General features: G+C 46.6%; 11 protein-coding genes and 1 non-coding gene across 12 annotated transcripts; 3 read left to right on the top strand and 9 right to left on the bottom strand.

Annotated features, from left to right (window-relative positions):
* Positions 1–55: 55 nt before the first annotated feature.
* Positions 56–2,560, bottom strand: AtWU_06701 (Zn(II)2Cys6 transcription factor domain-containing protein; the record flags this gene model as incomplete). Its single annotated transcript, XM_035501810.1, has 6 exons — positions 56–1,103; positions 1,165–1,289; positions 1,342–1,476; positions 1,534–2,015; positions 2,069–2,197; positions 2,266–2,560. 6 exons carry the CDS (start codon positions 2,558–2,560, stop codon positions 56–58), a joined length of 2,214 nt encoding a protein of 737 aa, XP_035357703.1.
* A 785-nt stretch (positions 2,561–3,345) lies between these two features.
* On the bottom strand, positions 3,346–4,718 carry AtWU_06700 (uncharacterized protein; the record flags this gene model as incomplete). The annotated part of the gene is made up of 2 exons (XM_035501809.1): positions 3,346–3,661; positions 3,781–4,718. The coding sequence occupies 2 exons, from the start codon at positions 4,716–4,718 to the stop codon at positions 3,346–3,348; spliced, it is 1,254 nt and encodes a 417-aa protein (XP_035357702.1).
* Positions 4,719–6,437: 1,719 nt separating this feature from the next.
* Positions 6,438–8,204, bottom strand: AtWU_06699 (uncharacterized protein; the record flags this gene model as incomplete). The annotated part of the gene is made up of 1 exon (XM_035501808.1): positions 6,438–8,204. One exon carries the CDS (start codon positions 8,202–8,204, stop codon positions 6,438–6,440), a length of 1,767 nt encoding a protein of 588 aa, XP_035357701.1.
* A 946-nt stretch (positions 8,205–9,150) lies between these two features.
* Positions 9,151–9,822, bottom strand: AtWU_06698 (transcription factor; the record flags this gene model as incomplete). Its single annotated transcript, XM_035501807.1, has 3 exons — positions 9,151–9,229; positions 9,343–9,720; positions 9,782–9,822. 3 exons carry the CDS (start codon positions 9,820–9,822, stop codon positions 9,151–9,153), a joined length of 498 nt encoding a protein of 165 aa, XP_035357700.1.
* Positions 9,823–10,488: 666 nt separating this feature from the next.
* On the bottom strand, positions 10,489–10,857 carry AtWU_06697 (peroxisomal D3,D2-enoyl-CoA isomerase; the record flags this gene model as incomplete). The annotated part of the gene is made up of 1 exon (XM_035501806.1): positions 10,489–10,857. The coding sequence occupies one exon, from the start codon at positions 10,855–10,857 to the stop codon at positions 10,489–10,491; it is 369 nt and encodes a 122-aa protein (XP_035357699.1).
* Positions 10,858–12,998: 2,141 nt separating this feature from the next.
* Positions 12,999–13,798, bottom strand: AtWU_06696 (glutathione S-transferase family protein; the record flags this gene model as incomplete). Its single annotated transcript, XM_035501805.1, has 4 exons — positions 12,999–13,154; positions 13,208–13,325; positions 13,377–13,615; positions 13,670–13,798. The coding sequence occupies 4 exons, from the start codon at positions 13,796–13,798 to the stop codon at positions 12,999–13,001; spliced, it is 642 nt and encodes a 213-aa protein (XP_035357698.1).
* Positions 13,799–14,175: 377 nt separating this feature from the next.
* On the top strand, positions 14,176–15,966 carry AtWU_06695 (uncharacterized protein; the record flags this gene model as incomplete). Its single annotated transcript, XM_035501804.1, has 2 exons — positions 14,176–14,354; positions 14,418–15,966. 2 exons carry the CDS (start codon positions 14,176–14,178, stop codon positions 15,964–15,966), a joined length of 1,728 nt encoding a protein of 575 aa, XP_035357697.1.
* Positions 15,967–16,068: 102 nt separating this feature from the next.
* Positions 16,069–18,132, bottom strand: AtWU_06694 (similar to An03g00310; the record flags this gene model as incomplete). The annotated part of the gene is made up of 2 exons (XM_035501803.1): positions 16,069–17,111; positions 17,169–18,132. 2 exons carry the CDS (start codon positions 18,130–18,132, stop codon positions 16,069–16,071), a joined length of 2,007 nt encoding a protein of 668 aa, XP_035357696.1.
* Positions 18,133–19,282: 1,150 nt separating this feature from the next.
* AtWU_06693 (uncharacterized protein) lies at positions 19,283–20,275 on the top strand (the record flags this gene model as incomplete). The annotated part of the gene is made up of 1 exon (XM_035501802.1): positions 19,283–20,275. One exon carries the CDS (start codon positions 19,283–19,285, stop codon positions 20,273–20,275), a length of 993 nt encoding a protein of 330 aa, XP_035357695.1.
* A 520-nt stretch (positions 20,276–20,795) lies between these two features.
* Positions 20,796–21,761, bottom strand: AtWU_06692 (uncharacterized protein; the record flags this gene model as incomplete). The annotated part of the gene is made up of 1 exon (XM_035501801.1): positions 20,796–21,761. The coding sequence occupies one exon, from the start codon at positions 21,759–21,761 to the stop codon at positions 20,796–20,798; it is 966 nt and encodes a 321-aa protein (XP_035357694.1).
* A 2,109-nt stretch (positions 21,762–23,870) lies between these two features.
* On the top strand, positions 23,871–25,154 carry AtWU_06691 (F-box domain protein; the record flags this gene model as incomplete). The annotated part of the gene is made up of 6 exons (XM_035501800.1): positions 23,871–24,052; positions 24,108–24,144; positions 24,216–24,243; positions 24,315–24,360; positions 24,407–24,638; positions 24,693–25,154. 6 exons carry the CDS (start codon positions 23,871–23,873, stop codon positions 25,152–25,154), a joined length of 987 nt encoding a protein of 328 aa, XP_035357693.1.
* A 1,071-nt stretch (positions 25,155–26,225) lies between these two features.
* AtWU_r36 lies at positions 26,226–26,341 on the bottom strand. Its single transcript, XR_004775217.1, has one exon. It is a non-coding gene; the product is annotated as a 5S ribosomal RNA (ribosomal RNA).
* Between the last annotated feature and the right edge of the window lie 194 nt (positions 26,342–26,535).

Genomic DNA, 26,535 nt, shown 5'->3' with positions numbered 1-26,535 from the left:
CTCTTGTGCACTGTTTCGTTTCCTTCAGATGATAGTCGATATGTCGGTCACGCCATCAATACAGGCACCGGGGCTCTCTCTGTTTTGTAATGCTCAAGGCACATAGAAGATCACAGATTCCAGTAACCAGTGGCAACAGGCTTTTCTGTGATGCCTTGACATACAGGAGGTCACGAACTCGAAGAAGAATAGACCTGGTGGCACCCAGCGGCATACCACCATAGAAGGTGGAAGCCGAGGTCACGCTTCCCAACATGGGAGTTCCAGATCCCAAAATTATCCATCTCTGTATTACAGGGGAGTCTGGTCCGTCAATTTGGAAATTGCCTCCCGACCCTAGACCACTAGAGAGGTTGTTCGAAGAGGGCATTTGGGCCATAGTCCCATATATACATAGACACAGACTAGCTTGGTAAGCTCCGACCGCAAAGAACTCTGTGAAGCTCTGGGCATTGAGATGGTGTAGATACCGAATAAATTGGCTTGCATGCCATACTGCCTTCCGTGCCTGACTGCTTTGGCACCATCGTTCCAAGAGTGGCAATACAGCTTCGGCTTCTTCGGGTCCTTCGCGGCCAGCAATTATTTCGATTTGCTCAAAGGGTGTCAGAGAATGCATGGAGATCAATTCGGCTGTTAATTGGCTGCTGTGATGATCACCTGGCTGGCTGTCGTCGTGGAGTATGCGGATGCTGTTCAGGAGCTGAGCTACCCGGTTTTGGAAGCTCTCATCTGCAAGGAGGAAGTCTCCAGGTGTATCCAAGATTCCTGGAAGCAGAAGTCCTTTCGACTGGAGGTGATCTTTGACCATGGAGCCGACGGCATGAAGGACGATCAAGCGTGCTAAATTGGAATCGTAAAGTGGTGAAATGGTCTGCAGGAGAGACGGGTTGGCGAGATACTCCCGAAGGCCCGCCTGTTGAAATGTCTTCTCGAAACTCTGCATCTGGTTATATGTTCTGAGCCATTGCGCTGCGGTCTTCGCTGCCCAAAGCTTCCCGCTTTGGGGAAATGAAAGACAGAGCTCGGCGTAGGAGACAGGAGTTCTACTCCCAGTTACCAAGGACTCTTGCGAGCAATGAATATGCATGTGGAACACCAATCTAGCCGGTATATCCACACTTTAGTCTGACTGGACACTATGACATGATAATGGGAGCTCACCTTTTCCAGGATTCCTGCTCAACCCAATGATGCCATTTGCTCTCGAGTACATCGTCAGTGTCTGCCGGATCTGGGATCACACTAGTATAGATCAAAGCACGGTAGCGACGGCCACTTCGGAGCATCTCCATGCGCGTTAGAAGGCATACAGTTGAATACTGGGGCTCATAGGCTCACGGTGACAGCCGATCCTACAATAGCTGCGGCAATTTCCATCCTGCGTTTATTGCCACTCCATAGCCCTGTTTGGACATACAGAGCAAGCGCCTGGATTTGCTGCAAGCAGCGGGTTTGTGCTATTCGTTTCTCGAACTATCGCCCTTGGTTATTTCCCCTATGCATGTGAAGCTGGAAAGCTGCCAGTCTTACAATCTGGAATAAATATGGATGGAGGACGCCGTGTAGGGCAGTTCCGAACCGGCGAACAGCCGCACTGGACGATCTCATAGCTGCCGACGTGATACAAGCGCCCAGAAGCTCTGTCGGCATCTCACTTGAGCGTAGAGTCGGAATATGAATCCAGCTGTCATCGTCAGTTGCATGAGTCGCATAAAAGCGATGTAGGAGTCGATCAAGCACATTCGCTGCTGGAAAGGCGGAGACCACTTTGATCATATTCGCTGGCTCACAGGTGTGCAGTATCATGGCCAAGATCCGATCGCGTGTATCGGACGAGACGGTATCGTCAGACATGCGAGCGGAAGGATATGCTAGGTGATCTTCTATACAGCTGGATTCTGGATCGAGAAACAGATTGCCTTCCTCGGCAGCACGGTGATACTCTGGGTCTGGATCCCATCGCCCTACTGTGTTTTCATAGGCCTCTAGCACCTTCGGGGAATTACTCTGGCCTTTGAATGTGTGGAAGAGGGAACATCAGATGTAATGGATGATAAATCTAAACCTGCCGCTCCGACGATATGGGAAGCCATGCGAAGAATATTAGACGAATTTTGTAGAATCTGTCTGTTCTGTGGTGATCCCTCGACCAAAAGTTCTGCTAGATCGTCTATGCCATCAAGGGTGCCCATCGCTAACCCAATGATTAGAGGACATCTCAAAAGACAAGCTGTACTCCCAGAGAGCGAATAATGATCGTACCTGAGTCGGACCCCGCCCTAGGCAAGTCTGGCGTTATATTGGCATCCGGTGCCCGAATGGGCGTCTGATGTGAAACGCCGGAATGTGCGGTATGATCTGCTTGGGGGTAAACAGCATTCCCAGGAACTTGGGTTTCATCTTCTGCTAGAGGCCAGGGTCGAACACAAGACATCTGTCGCTGGTGGCATCGCTGGCAAACCTCGTTATTATCGCATCGAGCTTTGGCAGTTGCACAGCCCTCACAGGCTTGTGAGGCACGCGGGCCCCGACGGCGGACTCTGGGTGATCTGTTCATTCTAGTCCTGGAGACAGATTTTGAAGAGTGGAACATTAGAGCTGGACAATTGCTGGGGGAGTGGGGTTGGAAGTAGTACTATCACTTATTATCATTTGAGGATAGTCCGGGGAAAGCTTCAAATTGGGTAAGATTGCGGGGTTCTGCATGACGGTACGTGGCCTACACGAAAAACACATTTTAGTGTTGACCACCACGCTAGCGCACGGCTTGATAGCCCAGGAGGGATATACCGAATACGTAGTTGCTCGAGTGTATCCGCCGGGGGAGTCATTAACCGTTATCTAAGCACCCATCACACGTTACCTTAGGCCCAGAACAGAGAAGTGACAACCAATTGTGATTGGTATTGTCGATTAGTGAACCTCCCTCTGTAATGAGATAATCTACTACAGGTGGAGGCCTTGAAACATGTGACAAAAATCCTCTCGACAAGTCAAGGAGGTGAACCATGCACTCTTGCCCCTCATCGGATATGTAGGGATGGGAACAACCACTTCCCGGTAATAGACTAGCTGCTGGGCTACTGTACGCTACTGACCCGGCGGCAGTAGCGTTTCCGTTTATATGTTTCCGATAAACGTGCAGCACAAATGAATATGACTGAATATATATGTATATATGTGTGTGTGTGTGTTGCACTTGCTCATAGATAACTATTTCTTCCATCGCCGCCCGCCCTCACTGGGACTAGACACGTAGTACGTTGCCAATATTTGCATCCGTTCAGCCACTAGTGAATTTATCATCCATCAACATGAGGGTTCCAACGGTTTTCATACAAACTAGGCTGGCGAGACAGTTCCTCCACCAGTGAGATTAAAAGTCCGTCTTGCCAGCGCCTTGTTTGCGGGAGCATCAGCGTCATATGTGACGGAGAAACCGTTGCTGTTGACATTCCCAAAGGACATGTCTGCGTTGGTAAAGTCCTTTAGCGCAGTATCCCCTGTAAGATTCCAACTGCTTGTCTTATCGAGGTACACGGCCAGCTCAGCTTCTCCATATCCGACGTAGGCTCGCCCTTTCCAATGCGAGTGTCGTTCAAGGGAGAATCCCAGTGTGCTCCCATTGTATGCAACTAGATCGCCTTCCAGGTACTCTCTTCGACGTAGATGCGACTATCAGCGGTAGCGACTATATCCCCGGAAGTTGCATAGTCAGAGTAGAAGTTAAAAGCCTCAGTGATCGTTGAAAAATTAGCCACGGCAAGTATTCCTGACTCGGTGATAATCTGACTGTTGCGGATGTAGCTGTCGGCATAGACCGTTCCGTACCAGAGTCCCGGTGCATCGCCTAGAACCTTCAATCTAGTGTTCTCCAGAGTAAACTGAAATGGATATGCCTGGGTATCCTTGGAGATGCTAAATATGACTGCCCCACCCAAAAGTCCAGCAGTGAGGTCACAGTCCGTAGCAACGGCATGGCCTTCACCAATGGTAAAGAAGGCGGGCGACTGCTCGGCATACCCGACTACATTGGTTAGGTTCGCATGTTTGACTGCAAAGACAATAGCCGATCCAATTCCGGTAGTATGAGCGATCGAGTCCTCTACATAGAGGTATCCAGCTGGAGTATCCCCGGAAAACGAAGAGCAGCGGTTCCCACCACTGAAATGATGCACATTCCTCGCCCGGATTGTTCCATTGCCGGCAGCATACAACCCATGCGCCGTTGGCCCCGAACTATACAGCCAGGCGTTATCAATATAGGCCACGGAGTCGGTGCCGTAGGCGTAAACATTTGCCGCACCATTGTGTGTTGTGATGTTCACGTCCGTCAAACGCAGCTGGCTGTTGTTTGCGACGAGCACGGCTGAGTTTACGCCATAAAAGCTGGCCTGGATGAGGTTGCTGGAATAGCCGAATTTCACAACCTCCGTATGGTCGACATACACATTGGCGTGCTCTGTCGCGACCAGTACGCTGGTGTCGTTGCCGTCGACAGCCAGCGTAGTATGGTTAAATCGCTTTTCCTGCCCACGCACCATGTAGGGGCCAACTTGGGCAATTCTTTGCACTGCCTCGGTGCTTACGTTGTAATCAGCAATAATGGCGTTGTCGGATTCCCATTGGAACGCAGGTATAATGTCCCCAGGGTCGCTGATGGTGATTGCGGCCATGGCCGCCGCGATGAAGTGGAAAACCGAGTAGGGTTTCATCTTGATGGGGATATTTCTATATGGATAGAAAAGGGGCTGATGTAGAAACCTTTCCAGAAGCGACAGTCTTTTTACTTCGGATGATGATTCACTTAAATAAGTTGTGGTTCAGTTGTGAAATGTGGGCCACATAGTTGATCCGCCGTAGCGCTCGACCGGCATGCCGGTGCTCGTTCGGAAAGACTAGATAGGTAGATCTACCATTCAAAAGACAAAAAGTCCTTCTCTCTTAACTCTTTCAGTCATTGCCGCTTGAAGGGGGTAAGTCAGGTGAGTCAGGTGATCTAGTTATTCTTTAAGAGAATTTACCTATGTTCTCTTATATAAGAAATAGGTATCCGCAGACCTTATAAGATAATGAGAAAAATTCTACTTCTTATTAAATTCGAAATATACTAATAGAATCTAATTCAATTATTTACTAACTATAAATTTTCACTATACTAAAAATTATATTGGAAGATATTTTTTCTATCAAAAATGGATCATCAAATTATTTACTAAATAGATTAGAATAACATATTTCCATTGTCTATGGTAGAATTATAATAATCTAACAGTAAGAAGAGGAGGAAGACATCTTAAGTTCTAGCAAATATAAATAAGAACGCGGACACAACGAAAAGACAGACCATAAATCTCCTGCTCATCTGAGATAATTTGGGCGATGAATGAACATTGACAAAGTTCTCTCGGTTGAATTTGCTGCCCAATTGTTCTATTATGCGATTGGTCCATGGTACACACATAATTAGAATGCGAGGAGCCACAGAAGGCTCTTAGTATATGCTGTATATTGCGGGCCATACCATGTGCTCTCTGACTACTCTGTCGGCAATCTGGAATCGTACGACCAACAGACGCAAAGGACCGCCTGCAATTTCTGTTCCTGATATTTCGCTGTGTTCTGTTTTGAGAATGAAGATCCTTGATGAACACAGAGTGAAGCCCAAATGGATCTCCAATCAGTCTGGATCGAATCTGAATGAACGGATTCAAATCTGTATACGAGACCTTATCATGTCTCATGTGGCGCCTTAGTTCACAACACTTGACTCCGGAAAGTTAAGCTCTGATTTTGCCCAGCCCTCTTTTCCGTATAATTTAACACGGTCAAGAGTGAGTTCTCAAATGGTGTTGAATACTGGCTTCAACCATTAAAAGTAGACATGATTAATGGTTCATCTAGGCGCTAATTTTAGTAGGAGCACTGTTCGATCATCAATCCCATGCAGATTTAAGAAGATCGAGTCCCTGGCTTTTTGTCAAACATGGTGTGAAATTAGGTTTGTACACGACATTGGTGTTTGGATGAAACAACGCGGAGGGCTTTGCCGCAAGAATAGGAATAGTTGAACCTCGATATGTTTGCGCCAAATGGAGAGGATTACACAGCGGCACACAGTAGATCTGGGGATTCTTGTCGCCACCTGCAATTCGTTGTCGTGCCAACCCTGACCGCAAGAGACATTACTATGGATTGGGAACTATCCGGAGTTTCAATATTCCCTGAAACGATGAGAAGACAGGAAGAACAAGTCAAAGGAAAGGATGTCATATTTATTTGCTTGCCTGACACTTGAACACAAGTGAGTATTGACCAATGGGGATGTAGGTAGGCAATACGACTAGTAGTCGCAGCATCATTAATCACAGCAGGACCAGGGATGTCTGTAATTGTGAAAGCACATTGGTACATGATCATTTCCATGGCTAAATCTAAGTTGATCGAACACCCTGCAACCACGACGGCGGGTCCCCAGTAGTCTTCCCAGTACACGCAGCATCGACGCACATTTCCAAACTGCCGAAGGCAAATTGCCTGCCCGTTAGTCCAGGCCCATAGTGAATATACTTGCCAGAATTAGTCATGATCGTCCGAGTATTTTTCGGAATAACCGGTTCCTCGATAGAGCACCAGCAAGTGTCTTGTAAGAACTGGACTCCGAACTTCTCAAGCTCCCCAACATAGCCCGCTTGCGAGGCAAGGCCATACTGAGCCCGACCGCAGGTAACTATCACGGAGACATCATCTTTCTTAGTTTTTCCCTGGCACAGTCTCGCTACCTCTTTGATCTCCCGGCAAGAGAAGTGCGGGTTGCCAAGCGAGACAAGGTCAATTTCTCGGGGCTCAGAGCCGTAATTGAACTCGTCCCAGATAGCGTATAGATCTTTGGAGTCCACATCAATAGCTTTGGGAATTATACCATTGGCGCACACAGCCTCGACGGTGGGAGCCTCTGGAGTTAAGTTGACCATGTGGAACATAGGGGCGCTAGAAGATGTAGCAAATGCTGCTGAGAACGCCTTGAAGTCGTCATTGCTTGGCTTTAGGTGTTCCAATCCAGTGATGACCGGAATGTGAGTGGTTGCAATAGCACCAAGAGCGTAGCCTAAGATAGGCCAGAATGAGTCGTCGGCCCCGTCGGCAGGTGTTACTCTAAACCAGATAGACGCGAAGCGATTCTCATCAACATAGACCCCTGCCTTTGGCGCGCGGCCAGTCAAGGCAATTAGAGTCTCAAACATATTGGGGTTCTTTAGTGTTCTCGCACCAAGCACACTGTTTGCATAGATAACAGCGTTGGACTCTCCCCAGGCGATTGGATCACCTAGTCTAGGGGCATTTTCCAGTAAATACGGGGCGCAGGTGAATGAAATCTTGCCACCCATGTCGACAAAAGCCTTCGCCAGTTCGTCACAGGCTGATCCAAAGTCTGCATTGATTCCGAGGACCCGCCAACGTTTTTGGTCGACATTCAGCGCGTTGATAGTCGTAGAAACTTGGAACTTGCCGTCCCAGTCACGAAGTCTCTGACCAAAAGCAATAGAGCCGGGCCCATACCAGGCGCCATCTACGTGGGCTTGGCTGACATCCATCAGCTCTTGGGCTCCCATCATTTGCGCCATTCGAATAATGATTTTCAGCGAGATCATAGCGGCTTTGCCACTAGCTCCGTCCAGCACCGCCCGGTCGGCATCAGTAAGTTGGACATCAATCTTGTTGTGGTCAACGGCATGCTTCGCAGATCCATTGGCAGAGTCGGCCTTCAACGGGGCATCCGAGACTAGCTCACCCCGGATGTGAACGGTCTTCCCATCCCAGCCTAGAGTATCACGGAAGTCCTCTGGGGTCAGCGTTACAACGGCGGCCGTCTTGCCAAAGAATTCTTCGGCAACCATAACTCCTAGGGTGATGATCTCCTCGCGACGCTCAAAAATCAACGCTTTAGGGCCTAAGCCATTTAGGATGAGCTCCATCATAATGACGCTGCCGCCGCATGATCCTCTACCTCCAGGTATTGCCAAGATAGTATCTCTCAGAAAACGACCGCTCAGCGGATGGAACCTATCGATGATCTCGCCTGTCCTTGGATCAACACCGCCCCAGAAACTAAGTTCAAGGTCAGCTGCTAACAACGTGGCAGAGGCGGCGCCAGTGACATAAGGGATACCGCGAAAGATGCGTTTTTCTGGCAAGGCCATGTTCGTGATTTCAAGAGAGACAATAGAAAGAATGATCAGTAACGTATTCTCGCGTTGAAGAAAGGCAATTTTGAAGTTGAGGGATGGCTAAGTAGCGATATATACTGTGTCGGAAGAAGGTCCCGGCGGGGCAGGGCCTCGGGATTTCGTGAGAATCCGTGGTTTAGTCTCGGATAAGATCCATAATCAGTGAGCTAAATTACACCTCCGAAGACTAGGTTGGTCGGGTTCGCTCGGGATCGGGTGCTTCGGGAACCTAGGAGCGTTCACACAATACCATGGTATTCTCCCTAGATCTAAACCGCTGCCGGTGCAGAAGACTACCGAACCCAATAGGTACCATCACGATATCCTCTGCAACAGGTCTAACATGTTAATCACATCAGAATTCGATACTCATCAAACTTTGATACTCGGTAGCATCACAATGCGAGGAATGTCGGAGCTGAAGATTAGAAGGATCGATGTTTTCCAATTTGATATGTCCTACCAACTTGGGCTTCGCTGAAGTATCGGAACCGGCGCTTCGGGCCAAATCACTTCAAGGATAACTTAGGCAGGAAACACCGTTCGTTTTGGCTATCACCCACGTTGAACAAAGTCTTGTTCACTATCCCCACCACTCCTGTGCCAATTCTTTTACAGTGAGGAGAGTCTTCTCGGACAGGAAAAGTAAATATCATCTAGTTGGAAGGTAGATGAATTCCTTTCGTTGCAACACAAGAATACTCGGGCTTGATATGCGTGCGGTAACCGAACAAGGCCTACGGGACTACCAACGACCCATGTTAGTGAAGGCCGTCGCTAAATGGGAGCTGTTGACTGGGAAATGGGCCCTACGCATTACTACTCTTACATAGGTCAGAGCCGGGACGATCTTTCAACTCGTACAACAATGCACGCCAATATCTATGCAGAAGCTGGAAGCTCAATAGCCGATAGAGATCTAACGTGTATCTGCAGAAGGTTCGGGTTCAGGGAACATCAGTTGTTCGAGTGTGGTGGCAGATTCGAAATCCAATAGCCTAACGCAAGTATCAAGACGATTAGTACATTGAAAAATGACACTTGGGTCACCAGGCAGAGATGGTCATAGGGAATCGAGATACAAGGGGGTCCAGAACAAATTTAAACGTACTCGTTGTTATTGAAGAGTCCGCCAGCTGATACTGAGGCAAAGGGACTCAGCATTGTCGCAAAGGCATTAAATATCCCCGCATCGTCCTGACATGCATCATCTGGTAGCACTGGAAGAGAACTGACTGCGGCATCACGCGACGACTGAGGCGTACATTCCCTGGGAGCTGTGGCGGGGACAGACGCCCTGTAGAGTATCCAGTCCCTTGCCTTAGTAAACATTCTTGAAAGTATTTCAGCGCTAAAGTACACAGATTTGAGCTTTTTGATGACCATCATGTAAAACTCAAGGTTATGGCGGCCCATACGTTGCACTATTTGCTTTTTAGACGTGGCGTCAAGCAGATGGATTTGTAATGTGGGAACCAAGGCAATGCAGCTAGTAATATTCAGTACCCTGACTCTTACATGCCATATTTCTTCTTTGAGAATGTACTTACACTATCGCTTGGCAGTTACTGATCATGTCATCACCGATCATGTTGATACGGTCATACCGAGTCCATTGCCTCGGCTGTCTGCAGTTCGAGCTCATGGTCCAGGTGAATCTCGTACTCCTGCATAGTAAGTAGGTCGCGCTGGGGAAGGGTTACCGCTACGGACGACTAAGTTACCCCCAAAATGCACCAGAATTCTGGAGGCATACTCTTGAAGCTGTTGTCACTACAACAGAGACTGTAGTTGAACATTAAGATCCGTTGGGGCTAGGGCCGGCGGATGACGCTTGCAAAGGCCAGAAACAAGAGCCTGGTTTGAGAAACTTTGTAGAGAGAGGCGAAGAAGGAAAGGATGTTAACATAAAACGGTATTTCTCACACAAACCAAGGTAATCATCATAAAATGAATGAATGAGAGTCCGATTTTCTAAGCTATCTCTAAATTTTTGGTTCCTTAAGGATTTCCGCTTAAACAGTATCGAACAGGTATCTATCAACAAAAGCGTCTCACACTAATACCCAGTGTCTTAGACAAACAATGCATGATGATGGCTGCATTATTATCGTAATTTCGCCCTGTGGTCATTTCGGTTGACAAAGGACATACATAGAGCCCCTGGAACTGTATATTAGGCGAAGCGCAACGAAGCGCTGATGAATATGACTAAGCAGCGTGCAGTGAAGGGCACAGTACTATGTACACAGGAAGATCAAAGTCGAGACGCTTTGCTCTTGGACAGGGCCTCTCCCATCTTTGCCTGTGGGATACCCTGGCAGAAACGGTCGAGGCCACCAAACATCTCGAGCGGCGCTTGTTTGTCCTGCTCCTGAATTAAGCGACGACGTATCAAAGCCTTTGTGCCCAGAAGACTCGACGGTACTAAATGTTCACCGAATGTCTGCTGCAGGTACCCCATCACCTGCTTACGGAAGTTGTCTTTGTTTTCGAAGACCTTGTTCACAAAACCAATCTGAGCCAACTTACTAACGGGTATCTTTCTGCCGAGAAGGAGTGCCTCGTTTGCTTTTCTCTGATCCATCTGCTGTATAAAGGTGACACTAGAGCCCCCCTCGGCCATGAGGCCAAGAGAGGTGAAAGGAGTCATCAGCCAGGTGTTGGATACTGTGTAGATGAAATCCGAGTGCGATATTAATGTGGCAGAAAGTCCTATGACCGGCCCATTCAGCGCTGTGACTAGAATCTTCGAATGGCTGTAGAATGCTCTCGCCACGTTGATGTTGTTATTCACTAATTTAGGAAGCTAGTGAGGGTGAGATAACATGTCCTCTATAAATGGTGGTTTTTCCTTGAGGTCGGCCCCTCTAACAGCTGGAATTAATTTTTTTTTCCAATTTCAAGCTTTCCTTGGGCAGAGGGTGGAGAGAACTTATGCGGAGAAGAAGGTGCCCTTGCCAATCAAGACCGTTATATAAATGTCTGAATTATTTTCAGCCTCTCGGAGCAAGCTTGTGAGGTGGTAATACAGGCTCTGCGTCAAGGTGTTGAACTTTCTTGGGTTGTTCAGTGTTATGACGGCAAAGATGCTGTTGATGTTCAGGTGAACAAGCTCCTCTTCGGCTATATTGTGATAAAGAACGTTGTGTCGGTTTACTAATAATGAGAAGATTATGACAATGTTCTTTGTATAATCTGGGTTTTGGTGATTCTTATTGACTTTTTATGTTGTCCCTTGGGTGTATACTATGGCTTGACACCCGTGGCTATGGAGTGGGTACCCTCAGTACCGCGGGAACCAAAGATGGCTGAAAGTATAGTCGCCTGTAAGGAAGTCTCAAAGACCTTGGTATGAAATATATAATTGATATTCTCCTGTATAACTGCGACTATAGCAGCGTGTATATAGCTGTTTTGGACTATTTATATCAGCTATAATGTCTGTCTTTTGCCATGGGATATTTAATGTGGTTTCTCGGTCTTGTACTAGGCCTGAGTCTCAAGAATTTGTCTTTTATGTGGCATGTAAGCTCAGAATATAAACTTCTTTCTTTTCTCTTGGATCAACATTAATCTTTTAATTATAATTTTTTGATGTTCTTGTAATGGGTTACCTCGCTTACTGAAGGTCAAGCTATGTGCTCTAACAATGCTATATTTTTTTATCGGTAGTGGTCAGATTACAGTCTCCAGTAACTGAAGGGAACTTTAATATTTATAAGTCTAATTCAATTTATATTACTAATCTTGATATATCAAGAGTATATCTCAGTAGATTTCTTGTTGTGCCTATCTTGTTGTCAATTAAGTCTTTGGTATATTATAACTTGATAGTCAGTGTGACATTATATATGTTTTATCAAGAAATTAAGCTATTCCGTACATACAAATTTTGGATAAGAGTTTCGAGCTGGGATAATAAATAAATCTATATAATCACATATTTTATTAATACTAGCGAGTTTTGGTCTAGTTACTATATCATAAAGGCCTATACTTTAATTAACGGGAAGATGAGAGTTCCGGTATCTTATATAAAAGAGTAACACATTGTGTTTGTATCTGCTGTGACTTATATAATATTTAAAAATAGCTGCTTGACTGTATCTCTAAAGTGTGCTTTGGAGATCTGTAATCTTCTATCAGCTGCGGCTGCTGAGTCCCCAACAATAATATCTTATCCAGAACCCGGGGATGGAGTAACAGAGTCAATTACCGGCTTTAATAAATAGACAGTAGAAGAGATAGTATTATATAAAAAAACAGATCTCCCAATTATGCGGCTTGAAAGGGATTGGGATACTGTACGTGGGCTGTTTCGCGAAGATAGTTTATATTAGCTGAGTATAGAGATTTTATATGGTGAACATCGAATTTTGAACACAGAAAGAACCAGTATCTGAACCTTCTGTATACTTCGGGGTTTGTCGGGTTCCTCTTCGCATTCATATACATCTGACTGGTTTTTAGTTGCCTATACTTCGAACTATCAGCTAAGTATTATATAAACATCCCCAGCTTTTGCTTAAAAGTTGCGGGGTAGAAGGCAGATAATCTAAAATAATACCAAGGCCCCTTATTGTCAAGCATAACAAGTGGCATTACATCTTCAAAGGGTGTAATTATTTGCATATTTATTGGCCTACAACGACATGCACATAAAACGTCCGAAATTCATGCAAAGAATCATCTCAGGCACTATAACGAACACCCAGTCAATGTTTGATTGTATGACTAATTCTAGTCTAAAAGCCAGGCGAAGATTTATGATCTACCTGAAATACTTTTCCACGAAGGACGCGACTCCACTCTCTCCCACCAAGCCCGCAAGTACTTTCTTGACTCTAGCTCAGCCCACAATCCAAGTCCTTCCATGAAAGCAGTCCACGGCATATGATAGACATCCACCAGGGAGAATGTCTAGTCAATATCATTAGCGGCTTCACGATGCGCTTATATGGTTATGATCATACCGTTCCTCCTAGGTAATCCTGTTTTTCCAAGATACCTTCGTAGTAATCGAGACACTTCCGTATCTGATCCTTGTAAAGAGACACTAAACTAGTGTCGGGCTCGCCGTGGCCCATCATGCTATTCACTCTGAATTAGAACTACTACTTCAAGGAAACGGACTCAGCCAACCTTTTGAACAGACTCTCATAGGCCAACTGCTTCATCGGTGGATCAAAGTACGAGTACTCGACACTTGCTGCCTGTTGGAACTCGGCGACCTTTAGAGGGTTAGACGGCGGTACCAGATGTCCGCCGCTTTTGGCCGCGAGATAGTGACAGATAGCGCGTGATTCGAAAATCTTAACGTCTTTGTCTTGGTATGCTGGGATGTATCCGAACGGGTTGTGCTCAGATAGATACGAGGGACCCTTATAATAATCAACTTTATTCCAGTAATCTGGTAGAATGGTTCAAAGACGTACCTTGTGCTCACCGGCACGCATGTTGATTGGGATGAGTTCATAGTCGATTTCTAACTCCTCCAGGACTATGAGAACCCGCTGGGTGCATGTCGAGGATACTGATCCGTAGACCTTGGGAGTTAGAGGCATCTTGCACGGAAAGGCTAATGTTTCGTTTGATAAAAAATGGCCAGGACGATTGAAGTTCCCGTAATCGATCGTGCTGAAGGACATGTAGATTTGCCTTCGGCTGCCTGCTCTGCTCGGCTCCACAATCACCGGCATTCCGGAAGTCGACGGCATCCCGGCCGCGATGCACACCATCTTCTCAGCCATATCGAGCGCCATTGCTCTCTCAGAGTTCCCGTTCCGGCTCCACAGACATGGAGCCAAATGCGTGTTGCTTGAACAACCAACTACAATCAAACCGCAAATATATACCCTCGGTCAAGGTATCAACATTCATCAAATGAAACTACTGGAACAACATTCACGGATTTCGATACATGATTGCACAAACACTGACAATGAATCCCAAATTCACCCAAACTGATGAAACAGTCCTTCGGGGACCACGAAGAACGGATTTCGACTTTTCCGATTTTGACCATTCAGAAATTCCCTTAGAAGAGGAAAAATGGCCAGTCATTATAATTGGATCAAGTATGGTAGGAATGGCACTAGGACTTTTACTGGGATATTGGGGGTATGCCTTCTTCTTCCATGGAACTGTCTTCTTTCTTCTACTATCTATCTAACTCGCTCAAAGTATAGAATCGGTGGCCTTCGACCGACATCCTTCAACGGCCACGCATCCTCGCGCGGCCCTCTTCCTCCTCCGTACAATGGAAATCTTCCGACAACTTGGACTAGAGGAGGACATGCTTCGCGCCAGCAAATCTAATTTTGATCTGGATGCAGGGATGCTTCTGGTGGAGCGGTTGATTGGCGGGAAGGTCATCGCCAAAATGCAGGAGGCAGATCCGGAACAGACAGCCAAGATCACGCCTTGCAAGCGAGTATGGCTAACGCAGAACATGTTCGAGCCTTTACTCCGGAGAGAAGCCCATAGATTCGGCGCGAAACAAGTTTTCTCGACTAGGGTCGTGCATTACGATGAGGATGACGACGGTGTGATTGTGGTTGTGCAGAACCTCACCACAGGGAAATATTCCAAGTACAAGACTCAGTACTTGGTCGCTTGTGATGGAAATCGTAGCCCGACACGTCGCAAGGAAGGCATCGAGTGGATAGGGCCAGGAACATTCGGCAACAATATCTCTATCAACTTCAGGGCAGATCTAACTCCTTACTTGGGTTCCCGGGCAGTGCATGGAGTGACATATGTGGTCAATAAAGACGTTAGTGGAGGATTTCGTCTGGAAGATGGAGGCAAGCGTGGCTTTTTGATCGTGTCTCGTCTGCGTGATAGACACGACTTCGAGCCGGACTCCGTCACAGAGCAGAATGCGAGAGATGCCTTTTTCGCGGCATCCGGAATACAGGAAGATATCTCCCTCGACATTGACTTTGTTTCTTACTGGAGTGTAGCTGCTCTCAATTGCACTCAATACGCGAGCCAAAGGGGGCGTGTGTTTCTTGCCGGAGATGCAGCTCACATTATGCCCCCGACAGGAGGGATGGGTGGGAACACGGGCATACAGGACGCATATAATCTTGCGTGGAAGCTCGCGTATGTGCTCAAAGGGCTGGCCGACGCTTCGCTGTTGAAAACATACACCATAGAGCGCCAACCCGCTGCAGAAAGCACGATGCAGCAGGCATTCTCCCGTCTTGTCAACAGAGTCCTGGAGGACAAAGCTGTTGTGCACGATGAAGAACTCCCAGATGAAGTATGCGAACTAGGGTATTGCTACCGGACTGGAGCTTTTGACTTCGACAACGGGAAGGATAAGGAGACTCCAAAGGCGTGGGATAATCCTCACAAACCCAATCCTGTGACTGGCTCACGTCTTCCCCATATCAATCTTATTGATCGTACGAGGAATGACAAAGCCATATCATCCCTTGATCTCGTCCGCGTCAATTTTGTCTTGCTAACCGCGGACTCTTCCTCACCGTGGCTTCCAGCAGCTGCCGCGCAGGCTGTAACCGTTGATGCGTTTGAACTGTCGCAGAGATCTAACCGAATCGCCGACCCCGACGGTCGCTTCAAAGAATTATGCAGTATGAATGACGGAGAGGCTATACTGATTCGACCTGACGGGTTAATCGCCTGGCGAGGCAAGGCATCTTGTGGGGGACACTCGGAGACACTTGCGGCGGTCTTGAGTAAAGTCTTAGGATTATGCAGATAGAGCGATGTGAATAAAGTGCATCAGAAGCTACGAATAGCTATATTTGAGACATATATGATTACCTTACATCAGACTAATAATTATTCACACCTGCCCACCTGATCATGACGGTCGAAGTTTCCCTCCACCTTGAAGTTCGTAGGTCTCTCCCTTCCAAGCAGCATTCACCAATGAATCCGAGTCATACAAGATATCGAAACCATTACTGAAAACATTTGTGAGCGTACTATTGGAGTTAGCGAAGCTTTGAAGGACTGGGTCCCCCGTCAAGGTCCATGTCGATGTGTTGTCCAATGACACGGACAAGTAAGCGGCTCCTAATCCCACCTTTGCCATGCCATTCCAATGCGAGAAACTTTGAAGATTGAAGCTGATTGACGATTCGTTGTATGCAACAAGTGACCCCGATAGCGTAGAATCCTTAACATTGATGGTTGCCTGTGCAGGAGATAGGTTGTTGTTTTCTTCGTACCCGGCATAATAATCAAAATCCTGAGTCAGAAAGGAGTAGTTTGAAACGGCGAGGATACCCGAAGAGGTATTAATGCTCGCTGCGATGAGATCGACAGTTGCGATGATATTTCCAAACCATAGCCCTGGATTCCCTTCACCGAGGACAGTCAATCGAGTATTGTCGAGAACAACAGTGGTGCCATTCCTGATAGTCGAGTCAGATATCATGACAATACCACCTAACAGACCAGCAGTCAGATCAGAGTTTTTCCAGATGCCTATAACATCGGACAGTGCACCGTCACTGATCATGGCAGGAGATTTGGCAGCGTAACCGACAACATTTGTCATGTTGCACAGACCCTGTAGAAAGCAAATAGCGGAACCAACTCCATCAGTATGGACGACTGCGTTTTCGGCGTGTATATACCCAGCTGGGTAGTCTCCGCTGAACGCTGAGCACCTAGTTCCCCCGGAATACACCTGGACGTCTTTGGCATAAATGGTGCCATTTCCTGCTGCGTAGAAACCATGGGAGACAGGGCCGGAACTGTAGAGCCATGTGTTGTCGGCATAGGTTACGCTTCCAGTGCCGTATGTGTAGACGTTTGCTGCTCCATTATGCGTAGTAACGTTTACATTCGAGAGTCGCAGTGTCGAATGATTCGCATTGTTGACAGCTGCATTCACTCCTGCAAGAGTTAATCAATAAAAGTTTAGAAAATTCAAGGGGCACTGGAGAGCGTTACCATAGAAGCTGGCTTGATTGAGAGCAGAAGAATAGCCGAACTTGGTGATAGTGCTGTGGGTGATAGTGACGTCGGACCGATTCGCTATGACCACAACACTTGTGTCATTTGCTGTAGTTTCTAGTGACCGATGATCAATAGCCCCTGTTTGCTGATTATAGGTATAGGGACCAATGATAGGAATGGTTTGGTAAGCTTCTCCGGTCGTATGCCAGTCGAAAACATATGCGTTATCGTCTGCCCAGTCTTCAGGGGGAACGATATTGCTTGGATCCTCAATAATGATAGATGCCAGGACAAGTGATGCAAAGAGCATGGAATAGAGGATTGATCTGGCCATAGTGAACGTGTTATCTGAGTAACTTCGAAGTGGACCACCTGCAACCCCCATGGACAGGGCCGCAGTGTATATTGCCATGACAGTTCCTCGCTCATGAAGGAAGAAGATGTCTGCGATAGTAAGTGGCCCAAGGCACTCCCCAGCACCTGCGGTTAGGCCCAGAACGATTCGACCAGTCAGCTCGACAGCGTATGATTGCGCAAAGCCACACCATAACGCCGTCCCAAAATACGCCAGGAATGAGAGGACGTAAATTGGTCGCCGACCATACTTTACAATGAGCGGCATCCAAAATAGCATCCCAACGCCCTGGTAGAGAGCAGCGGAAGTAAAGAAGTAGGAGACTTGAGATACATGACTGGAGAAGTCGGGTCCCATTGGGCCGAGAAAGTCGATAGTCGTTTCCGAGATGGCCACTGAAGGCCCAGCTGCCAGGAAATTGCAGAAGAACACGGCCAAACAAGCAACAACAGCCAGGAAATACCGATGTTTTCTTGACCAGTTTAAGGGGTCGTTGGGATCCGCAGTAGGACTCGGAATAAGGATGACCTCGTTCGTCTCATGGTGACGGATGCGTAAGGTGCCCAGCTTGTGAGTGTGGGTGTCGGTGGTAGCAGAATCCATGGCGACGATATCGAGAAGCTACTCTCGGCAGGGCAAGCTGTAAATTAGGCTATTATAATAAGAAATCTACATTCAGTAATTGTCATTGTCTCCTCCGGTCGTAGTTAGGGGTGATTGTCCACGTGAACCCCGTAAACTCGGCCAGCATGTCGTGTAGTACTAACCGGCATTCCGGATAGAGTCTGGCCAGCACACAGACCGGTAGTCCACCACCCGGGCTCTGGACCGAGTGATGCGAGGAAGCTTTCTTTTAATTGTATTAAGAGTAGATATAACAGAGTAAGCGGGATTGCTATTTCCGATTGGACACATGGGACTGAGCTAGAGTCAAGTACCACGGCGGATTTGTGGGTCAGGCTACTTTGTTTGACCAACCCCGGATCCCGCCAGCGATAGTCCAAATACCTACTCCAGTAACCTTTTAGTATATATCCTAAGATTGCATGGAGAGGCGAAACTTCATTGGGTCCCTCTGTAAGCACAGATGGAGGTTTTCCTGGGTGTCCGGTGAACGGGTCCAACCTAATCATTTGAGGCCGCTCACCAAAAAGACAGCACAGGAGGTAAGGGTGGAACAAGGAGTCCTGTAAAAACTGAAGTCTAGCTTAGGTTATACAGGCCTATTCTTCGTGTGAACGTAGTAAACAAGGGGCGTGGTGGCGGAAAGCTGTATGTCAGATTCGTCACCGATGGTGCTCGAACATTAAGCCACAGATGAGTGGTTTGTGCTTCGAGAGTGTATTTTCCCCATCGCCGGCGGGGTTCAGTGGGTCATCTTTCCCCATACCCCGCATTTTACCGTCTCAATGCTAACTTGCTAAGTGCCATTGCAAAGAATATCGGAAATGTGGGGGACCCCCGGTGCCCTGTGCGTTCCAGCTGGAAGCTTTGCTACATCATAGGGCATTCCGGTGAAGATGAACACCTATTGTGGAGTGCATATCGGAGAATCTCCAGAGAGATCCACACCAATCCTTATTTTGTTACCTAACGTAGGGACCTCACTTTAGCTGTAATGATCCAAGGGGGGATGCTCCGGAACAATGACGAGCAACATGGGCAATGTGGACAAGATATATAGTCGTCGGATCATGAGTTTACCATCTCACGTCTATCAAATGCTTCAGATTTCTTTTAATAGTAACTCAAAATGCATTTCCCAGCAGTTCTTCCTGTTACTATCATGACTCTCGCCCTCACGCTCCCTATGGTTGCTACGTCCAACGTGACGGACACCTGCAGCTCCCGGAGGCACTTGTCGAGCGTTATCTTTCAGGTCTTAGAGTCTATCAGGCTCCAAGACCCAGATATCCTACCACTAGCCACTATTTACAAAGCAACCGAGAACTCTCATCCTTCTTCACCTGCCATGATGACAGCGTGGCGAACTATCACCGAGGTTGAAGCGCCTGCCATGCTTGCGATCGACACCGTGCAGAATTCAGTGTACTTTATCTCAGCCATCAGTGAAGGAAGTAGATCCAGATCAATTCTCCGCGGCCGAATCCAAGTGGTTGATTGGCTTATTACTGAGCTGGAGCTATTCATAAACCGCTCCCGTGGTGACGACGGCTTCGCTTTCTCAGTCGAGGAGCTCTATGCCAACTACCAGACACTCATGTCACTACCAGCCGGACAGAAAAAAGCAAATCGAGAAACATTAGAGGCTCTGGGAAAGGCGCTTTGGAACCCATCCGACAATTTCACGGCTACTGTGAGTGACAACTGTCAGTTCACCGAAGTAGGATGGAAGGTCGTCGATACTGGGACCTATGGGAACGGCTCCACCAACCCGCTTGGGTGTAGTTGGGACTCAACAAGGCCATACGATCCAGATGCAAGAGCCAATCTTGTTATCGATGAGGAGTTAGGATTCGTCGTTTCTAGCGGCATGGTCCAGGGCAAAGTCTATCCGTACTACGGTAATATTTCTACCTTTATCCCGGATTCCATGCACACGCAGCAGGACGCCCAGGAGGTCTGGATAAATACAGTAAAGGGACAAGGGAGCGTATCCCTGTTGTCCCCTACTGAGGCTACCGGTGAAAACATGGAGGTTGTTCAGTACTACAACGATGAGCTTCAGGCCCTTCAGTTGAATGTCTTTCTTACCGGTCCGAATATGACGTCCGCTTGGTTATGAGGAAGCTTCGTCATATGTAGCACTTATCGTTGTACCCTTATGAATCGGAGACTATCTCAACTCTTCGGGTCTGTCTTTATCTTCCAGCTTGAACAATTCTACCTTCTTCCTGTCAAAGATGGCAATAAATTGGATCTATTATGTTCAACTTTCCCTTATTCGAATTACTTATCCCAATAAAATTATCCTCCCATGTACGGGATTCTCTCCTATTTGCGCCGTTAGCATGGATGTAGAGCAGTTTCAATATACTATTCCGCGGGCGGGGAACTCGTTATCTCATCTACGGTAAATTGAACAAATCACCAATATCATTACAGCGCTGTGATCTAAATTGGAACAGGAAGAAGGATACAGAAATTCCTGTTATGTATAGGACTGACGGAATTCGCTGGTAATTAATACCTAGAGGGCCCAAAAGCGAAGAGATGACATGCTACATAGTCTCATTGAAAAGAGGACTCATAGATGGCTTGATCATCAAGACTCCCGAACACTCAGCTAACAATTGAAATGAACATCATGCCCAACTAGTTCCATCCCGCGGACCAGTGAGGTAAACCAAGAATTGCTCACCCTGAAGCTGATCATTGTAATACTGGAAAACATTGAAACTGGTCGCCAGGGTCGCCATCGGTTCGACCAAATATATATACCCCTCAGAACTCTGAATAGAATACCACGTATCCTGCGTCTCCTGCGAAGATTTCATCGAATCCGGGATAAATGCGGAGAAGGTCGCGTAGGGGTAAACCTTACCCGGAACCACGCCTGCCGTGACGACAATTCCCAGTTCCTCATCGATGACCAGAGTCCGGGCATTCAAATCAGTAGGTCGATCTGACATCCAGTTACACGCAGCATTCTTTACCACCCAGCCCATCTCAGTGAATTGGCAGTCTGAGGCCATATCTACCGTAAAGTTGTTATTTGCGTTAAAGCTCGAGGAAGCAATACGCGCCAGCTGATCGCGGGTCGCTTTCGTCCGATTTGTGGGCGGGCTCTGCCAGCGCTTGAAGTTCTGGGCCAGATTCTCGACATCGAAGGCGAATCCGTCCTCGCCTTTACCGCGATTGACGAATAACTCAAACTCGCTAATTAATTGCGAGGATACTTTGATGCGCCCCCAGAGGATATTCTGAATTGTGGCGTTTCCTTCAGTAATAGGTACGGTGAAGTATGCCTGACCTTGTGTGATGTCGATGGCCAGTAGGCTCGGTGAGCTGGCTTTCGTGACAGTCCGCCAGAGAGTCATCATGTTGAGGGCTGCCGGGTGCGCATTCTCGGTTGCCTTGTAAACTTCTGCCAATGGAAGTCTGAATGGGTCGTGCGCCACCATTGAATCTAGGACTTCCGTGATCATCGTTTCCAGACATTCACGGTTGCATGATGTGTTGCTCGACGGGCTTCTCTCGACCAATGTCATAACCGGGTTTGCAATTACCCCGACCATGAGCGCAAGACATGCCAGTGCTTTGAAAACCATGTTGTCTGTAACCAGGCAATGAAAATCGACGAAAAACGGGAGGACAATCTGAAAGACTGCCGACTAAATACCTCATGTTGTCACTTTACGGAAAACCATTGCTTCCGTCGGGGGAAGAAATATAGGACCCTAATCAGGGCTGTGTTGGCGGCTTTCCGTCCCGTCCCGGCTTCCGAGGTGGAGGAGGCGAAAGGCTTTGTAAATAGGCAGTCCGTGGGAGCATGAGAAATACCTAGTTTGCCATCTGAACACAAGGATAGTGATGAAGCCAAGCTATTGAGCTGAAACTTTCTTGGGTGCTTTAGGAAACTCTAGATGGGCTAACCTGCCCTACCGAGGGTAAGAAACACATGTGCTTCCAGATAGAATATGATTTCACAAGAAACATGATATAGGCTTCGTGACTATTATTGAAATCTGTGATATGTGTCTTTTTCCTCTTCTGTGCTTCAGATATATTGGCTAGTATAAAATAATCTACCTCGGTTTCTGCATTAAGTATACCCTTGTCTATCATGCTTTACTTACCCAGATAGCAAATATCAAATAATTTCATGAACAAATTACTAAATATTACAGTTCAGATTATTATGACTCCTGCACTGTTTGTACACAGAATCAAAGAACTTTAATGATTACAACAATAAATTTCCTATCAATCAATCTTTTTTCATCGGCTATGAAATTCCTGTCAACAGTGAGCCCTGCTTCTGGGCATAAAACAAGCTCTCAAAAAGATTAGGAATCCTAGACAAGCAGGTATATTATAATCCTTTTAAATCGTATATTATAATGATTATAATAAGATTTGACAGTAATTGCGTATTTTAATGAGAAGGTCTCTTTTCAAATCTAGGATCTTGGATATACTGAGTTACTACTGAAAATCACAGTTAATAAAGTTGATACAAAAGAGAAAATATCTTAATCTAACATTTTGAATATTCTAGAAATTTATTATTCCAATGTTTAATCATATTAATTATATTTACTTTGTAAAGTTTAACTTTAAATACAGAGTATGTGGACCTGGACTATAAACTTAAATAAATATTACTTGGAATGTTACTCTTGATAAGATAACATGCTTAATGACTCAGGTGAATAATTAAGAAGCTAGGGGTGAAGGGATATGGTGGTGCCTTGTTTATCTGTGCTAAAGGGTTGAAGCATCGATGGCGTGGCTGAGATATTTCGGCTTACTAGGCCGCCAGATTAGTTACCCTAACCAGTTATCGGGTGATTATGCATAAATTCTGACATATAGCTCTAATGACTGCGGAATGTCTTCAGCCGTTGCTGAAGCTATACTGTGTGGTCAGCCTCTATGATCCACTGGGGGGCATCTGCTACTATATAAGCACTGAACTTTCTTGAAGGCTGTACACCCATTGCATTCTGCAGCATCAGCAATTGAACATTACATGCTAGCACGATTATATTTGGAAATCATACAGCGGATGGGCTGTTGGGGGGAGAGAAACAAGTCTGAAGCGTTGAGGAAAGCAGCTTGTGCAGGGATCTGCTTTTTGTAATGACGCTGTAACTGGTCGTTCCTTAGGATCTAATAAACACCGGCAGTATGTAGTGATAACCCCGTCCGTCGGCTTTAACTGGGGGGGGGTTATGATAGTTTAATTATCTGGTGTACAGCGACATTGAGCGACTGGCAGTAATGCAATGCACTCATCAGTTTCATGCACGTAGTTCGTGCATGGCGTGTGATAACTCCTGTTCAATTTGCAATGTCTTAGCGTCACGGCCATGTATGTTGATTCCATCGCCACCTCCTAAGACCTGACACACAAATTTGCCTCTACACGCAGCATACAATGCCAATCATGCCATCCCATAGCATGAATGGTAAAGCTTCGGCTATGTCTCTCCTTGTAGATCCTATCATTCTAAAGTACCGCTCGTAGAAGCCAAAGGCAAGCGTGGCTTGGCATAAAGTGTAGGTTAGTCCCGCTTAGGCATGGTGGCGACTCTCTCCACCGGGCACACGCGCCAGGCACCAGGCACCAATCTCCAACTGACTACAAATCATATAAGACGTGCTATCCTTTCCTTTGTCTCACAACACTATATCATACGCGCACAGCGATCAAAATGGGTGGCTGGGCGATTTTTTGCGCTATCTGCGGAGGTCCATTTTCCAGCCAAGTCGACATGGACTGCGAAGGAACCGATGAGACGGCGTATCGTTTCGACATCCTCGAGCACTGCAACCTCGAGTGGCTCGACAAACTACGTGCCCTAGGAATAAATCCCAATGCTACTGGAAGTGACAAGTTCGTAGTGACTCGCCGTTAATGTCTTACAAAACTAAGTGGCTTGATTTTCTAGGTCGTTTCTGACGGGACCTGGCCGGTACTTTGACTATGTAAGCTAATCGATCCCTTTGACAGTATTCAAGCCGGCAGTATAATTTGCTGAAGCTGGAGGTCCTGCTAGGGGGGGATTGAGGTCGTTGCTGGGAATCGTACGTTGCTCTGAATGCGTGGCCCTCCGTGACACTAGAATCACCCGTCAATGGTAACATTGTCTTGCCAGATATGAACATCCCATACCCGAAGAACGAGGTCGTGCCCATGGTTGCGTATGCATTGCGTCTCCTCTTCCAGTTTACCCGCTAACCCTCATAGGTATCACGACTTTGCCGAAATAGGCGAAACACATGTGTTTCCGTTTCACTCCGTTTGCTACGAGGTTCTGAAGAGATGCATCTCCCTGAGGCAGCCAGGTGGAATTCAGGAACATAAGCTATATCAGGTTTTCGAACAGGCCAACGGTGGCCGGTACGTCCGGTTGCAACTTGACTATGGCGAACCAGACCCGCCCGTAGAGCAGGTGTGGGAGACTCTCCGAGGGCAGGAGGTAAGTAATATGCTGAGAGCAAACAATGCGGGTTTAGAAGTTTAATATGCCCAGATTCTGGTAGTAAACCCAGTCGACATACCGGAGCTTGAATCAGAGATCAACGACATCAAGTGCTTGTTAGACACGAAGACCTACCTTAATAATGAGACGAAGCTCCACAAAGACGATCTTTTCAGTCGTCTTTCGAATGAACTGCGACACGAGATCTTCAAGCACCTTCGCCCAGAATCGATTTTGGCTCTCAAGGCTGCCTCGCTAATCATGCACACTACCTGGGTTCCGCGCTCCATGTGGGAAGCCAAGTTAGTCGATACATATCCATGGCTGTGGGAGGTGCTTGAACTCCCGGTTTTCCAATCGCAGGAGATCGAAGAGAAAACGTCTAGGCTGCTTTTTGCTTGCAGGGAGCAGGGTGAGTCCACGGGCAGAAGCTATGGCTATATCCTGGGTCTTGCCAACAGGAGAAGAATTTGGGGAGTATGCGAACAGATTCGGAGTAAATATTTGGAGTAGCGGACCACTTTTACGAGGCAAATACTGTGGCGGCTGCTGTTACATCCGCGTGGGGAGACATTGAAGTGATCCTTCAAACTCTTCTCACATCATACTCTGGACTTGATATGACGAATCCCGTGTTCTGGGTCGTCTCCCAGATTCTAATGGTAAAGATGAAGCCCAAATGAAAGATTCATTGTATGGTCCTATAAATCTCAATATATATAATCTACCGGTAAAGATAAATTCAGACAGTCAGCGTAGGCACAACAATAGCTAATCGAACTATGGCTGAGCGAAGTTCCTTCGAAGTCTGAGGATATCCAAATCCCGTCCGGGGCAGTTCTTTCTTTTCACCAGAGTGCGCTGAGCCCGACACAGTGGTATCTAGGTCTTGGGTGCCAGTAAATTTAAGATATAAGTTGTTAGAATAATTAAAGATTAGACTTTGTATTCTATTCATTTAAAAGCCCCATTTTAGGATTTGTGGAGATGTATAGCTTTATACTAGTAATTTATCTATATGCCTTCTAGGCTTAGTCCTGAAGGCTTTCTTTGTATTTCTAATTAACTATATTATCTTGAAATTACGCAGCCAATATCTATCCGGTCCACATGTCTGATTGCTGTGGGTTTATAAACCTTGGATCTACTACTTGAATACGTTATTCTACAGTAAGCTGTTATATCTGGGTATCAGCTGCTCGTGCGTAGCCAGTACTTGTAGAACTCCTTCTATACTCCATCAGAATGTAGAAAGAGTATTCAGATCTGCAAAACTGAGCTTGAGGATTCATGCTTGTGGGCATGTTTTTCTGAAAAGATACCTTCTCAGAGGGTTGACTGCAATGTTTATTTTATCACATAATTGGTCCCCTGGCAATGCGCTGGGCTTGGAGGTGATGAAGGATGCTCGGTAGCCGTGACCTTACCCGACGGATTTTTGCAGTCCACACCCAATGAAGTTGACTGCAGCAATTGTCGCATTTTGTATTTGGATTCAGAGAAATGGGTTAATATATGTACGATCAACGGTAAAAACGAAGTGAATACAAGAGATATGTGAAAAAATAAAAAGTAAAAGAGAAAAACATACAACAGAAGGGATTCGCTGGTGGTCACCCACCCAACTACTAACCTCCCGGCGTGTGGCTTGAGTACGGCTGAGCGGACGGGAAGCCCTATTTTCCACACCCTATGGTCGTATGTGTCAGTTACAATGTAAAGCTGGCTTATATGCTTGGATTGAGCTTAAACATTCATATTTCCACATTATATATTGTTTAATCATGTCTAGCTGTAATGGAGACCCTTCCTATACCGTAGTATATAATACTCCGTTTAGTCAAATTGAACGGTTAATATTACCCTTTTGCACTAATTATAAATCAAGAGAATT

The sequence above is a fragment of the Aspergillus tubingensis genome (assembly GCF_013340325.1).
Source record: "Aspergillus tubingensis WU-2223L DNA, scaffold_8, whole genome shotgun sequence".
NCBI classification, from domain to species: domain Eukaryota; kingdom Fungi; phylum Ascomycota; class Eurotiomycetes; order Eurotiales; family Aspergillaceae; genus Aspergillus; species Aspergillus tubingensis.
This window is presented reverse-complemented; position numbering and strand designations above follow the sequence as displayed.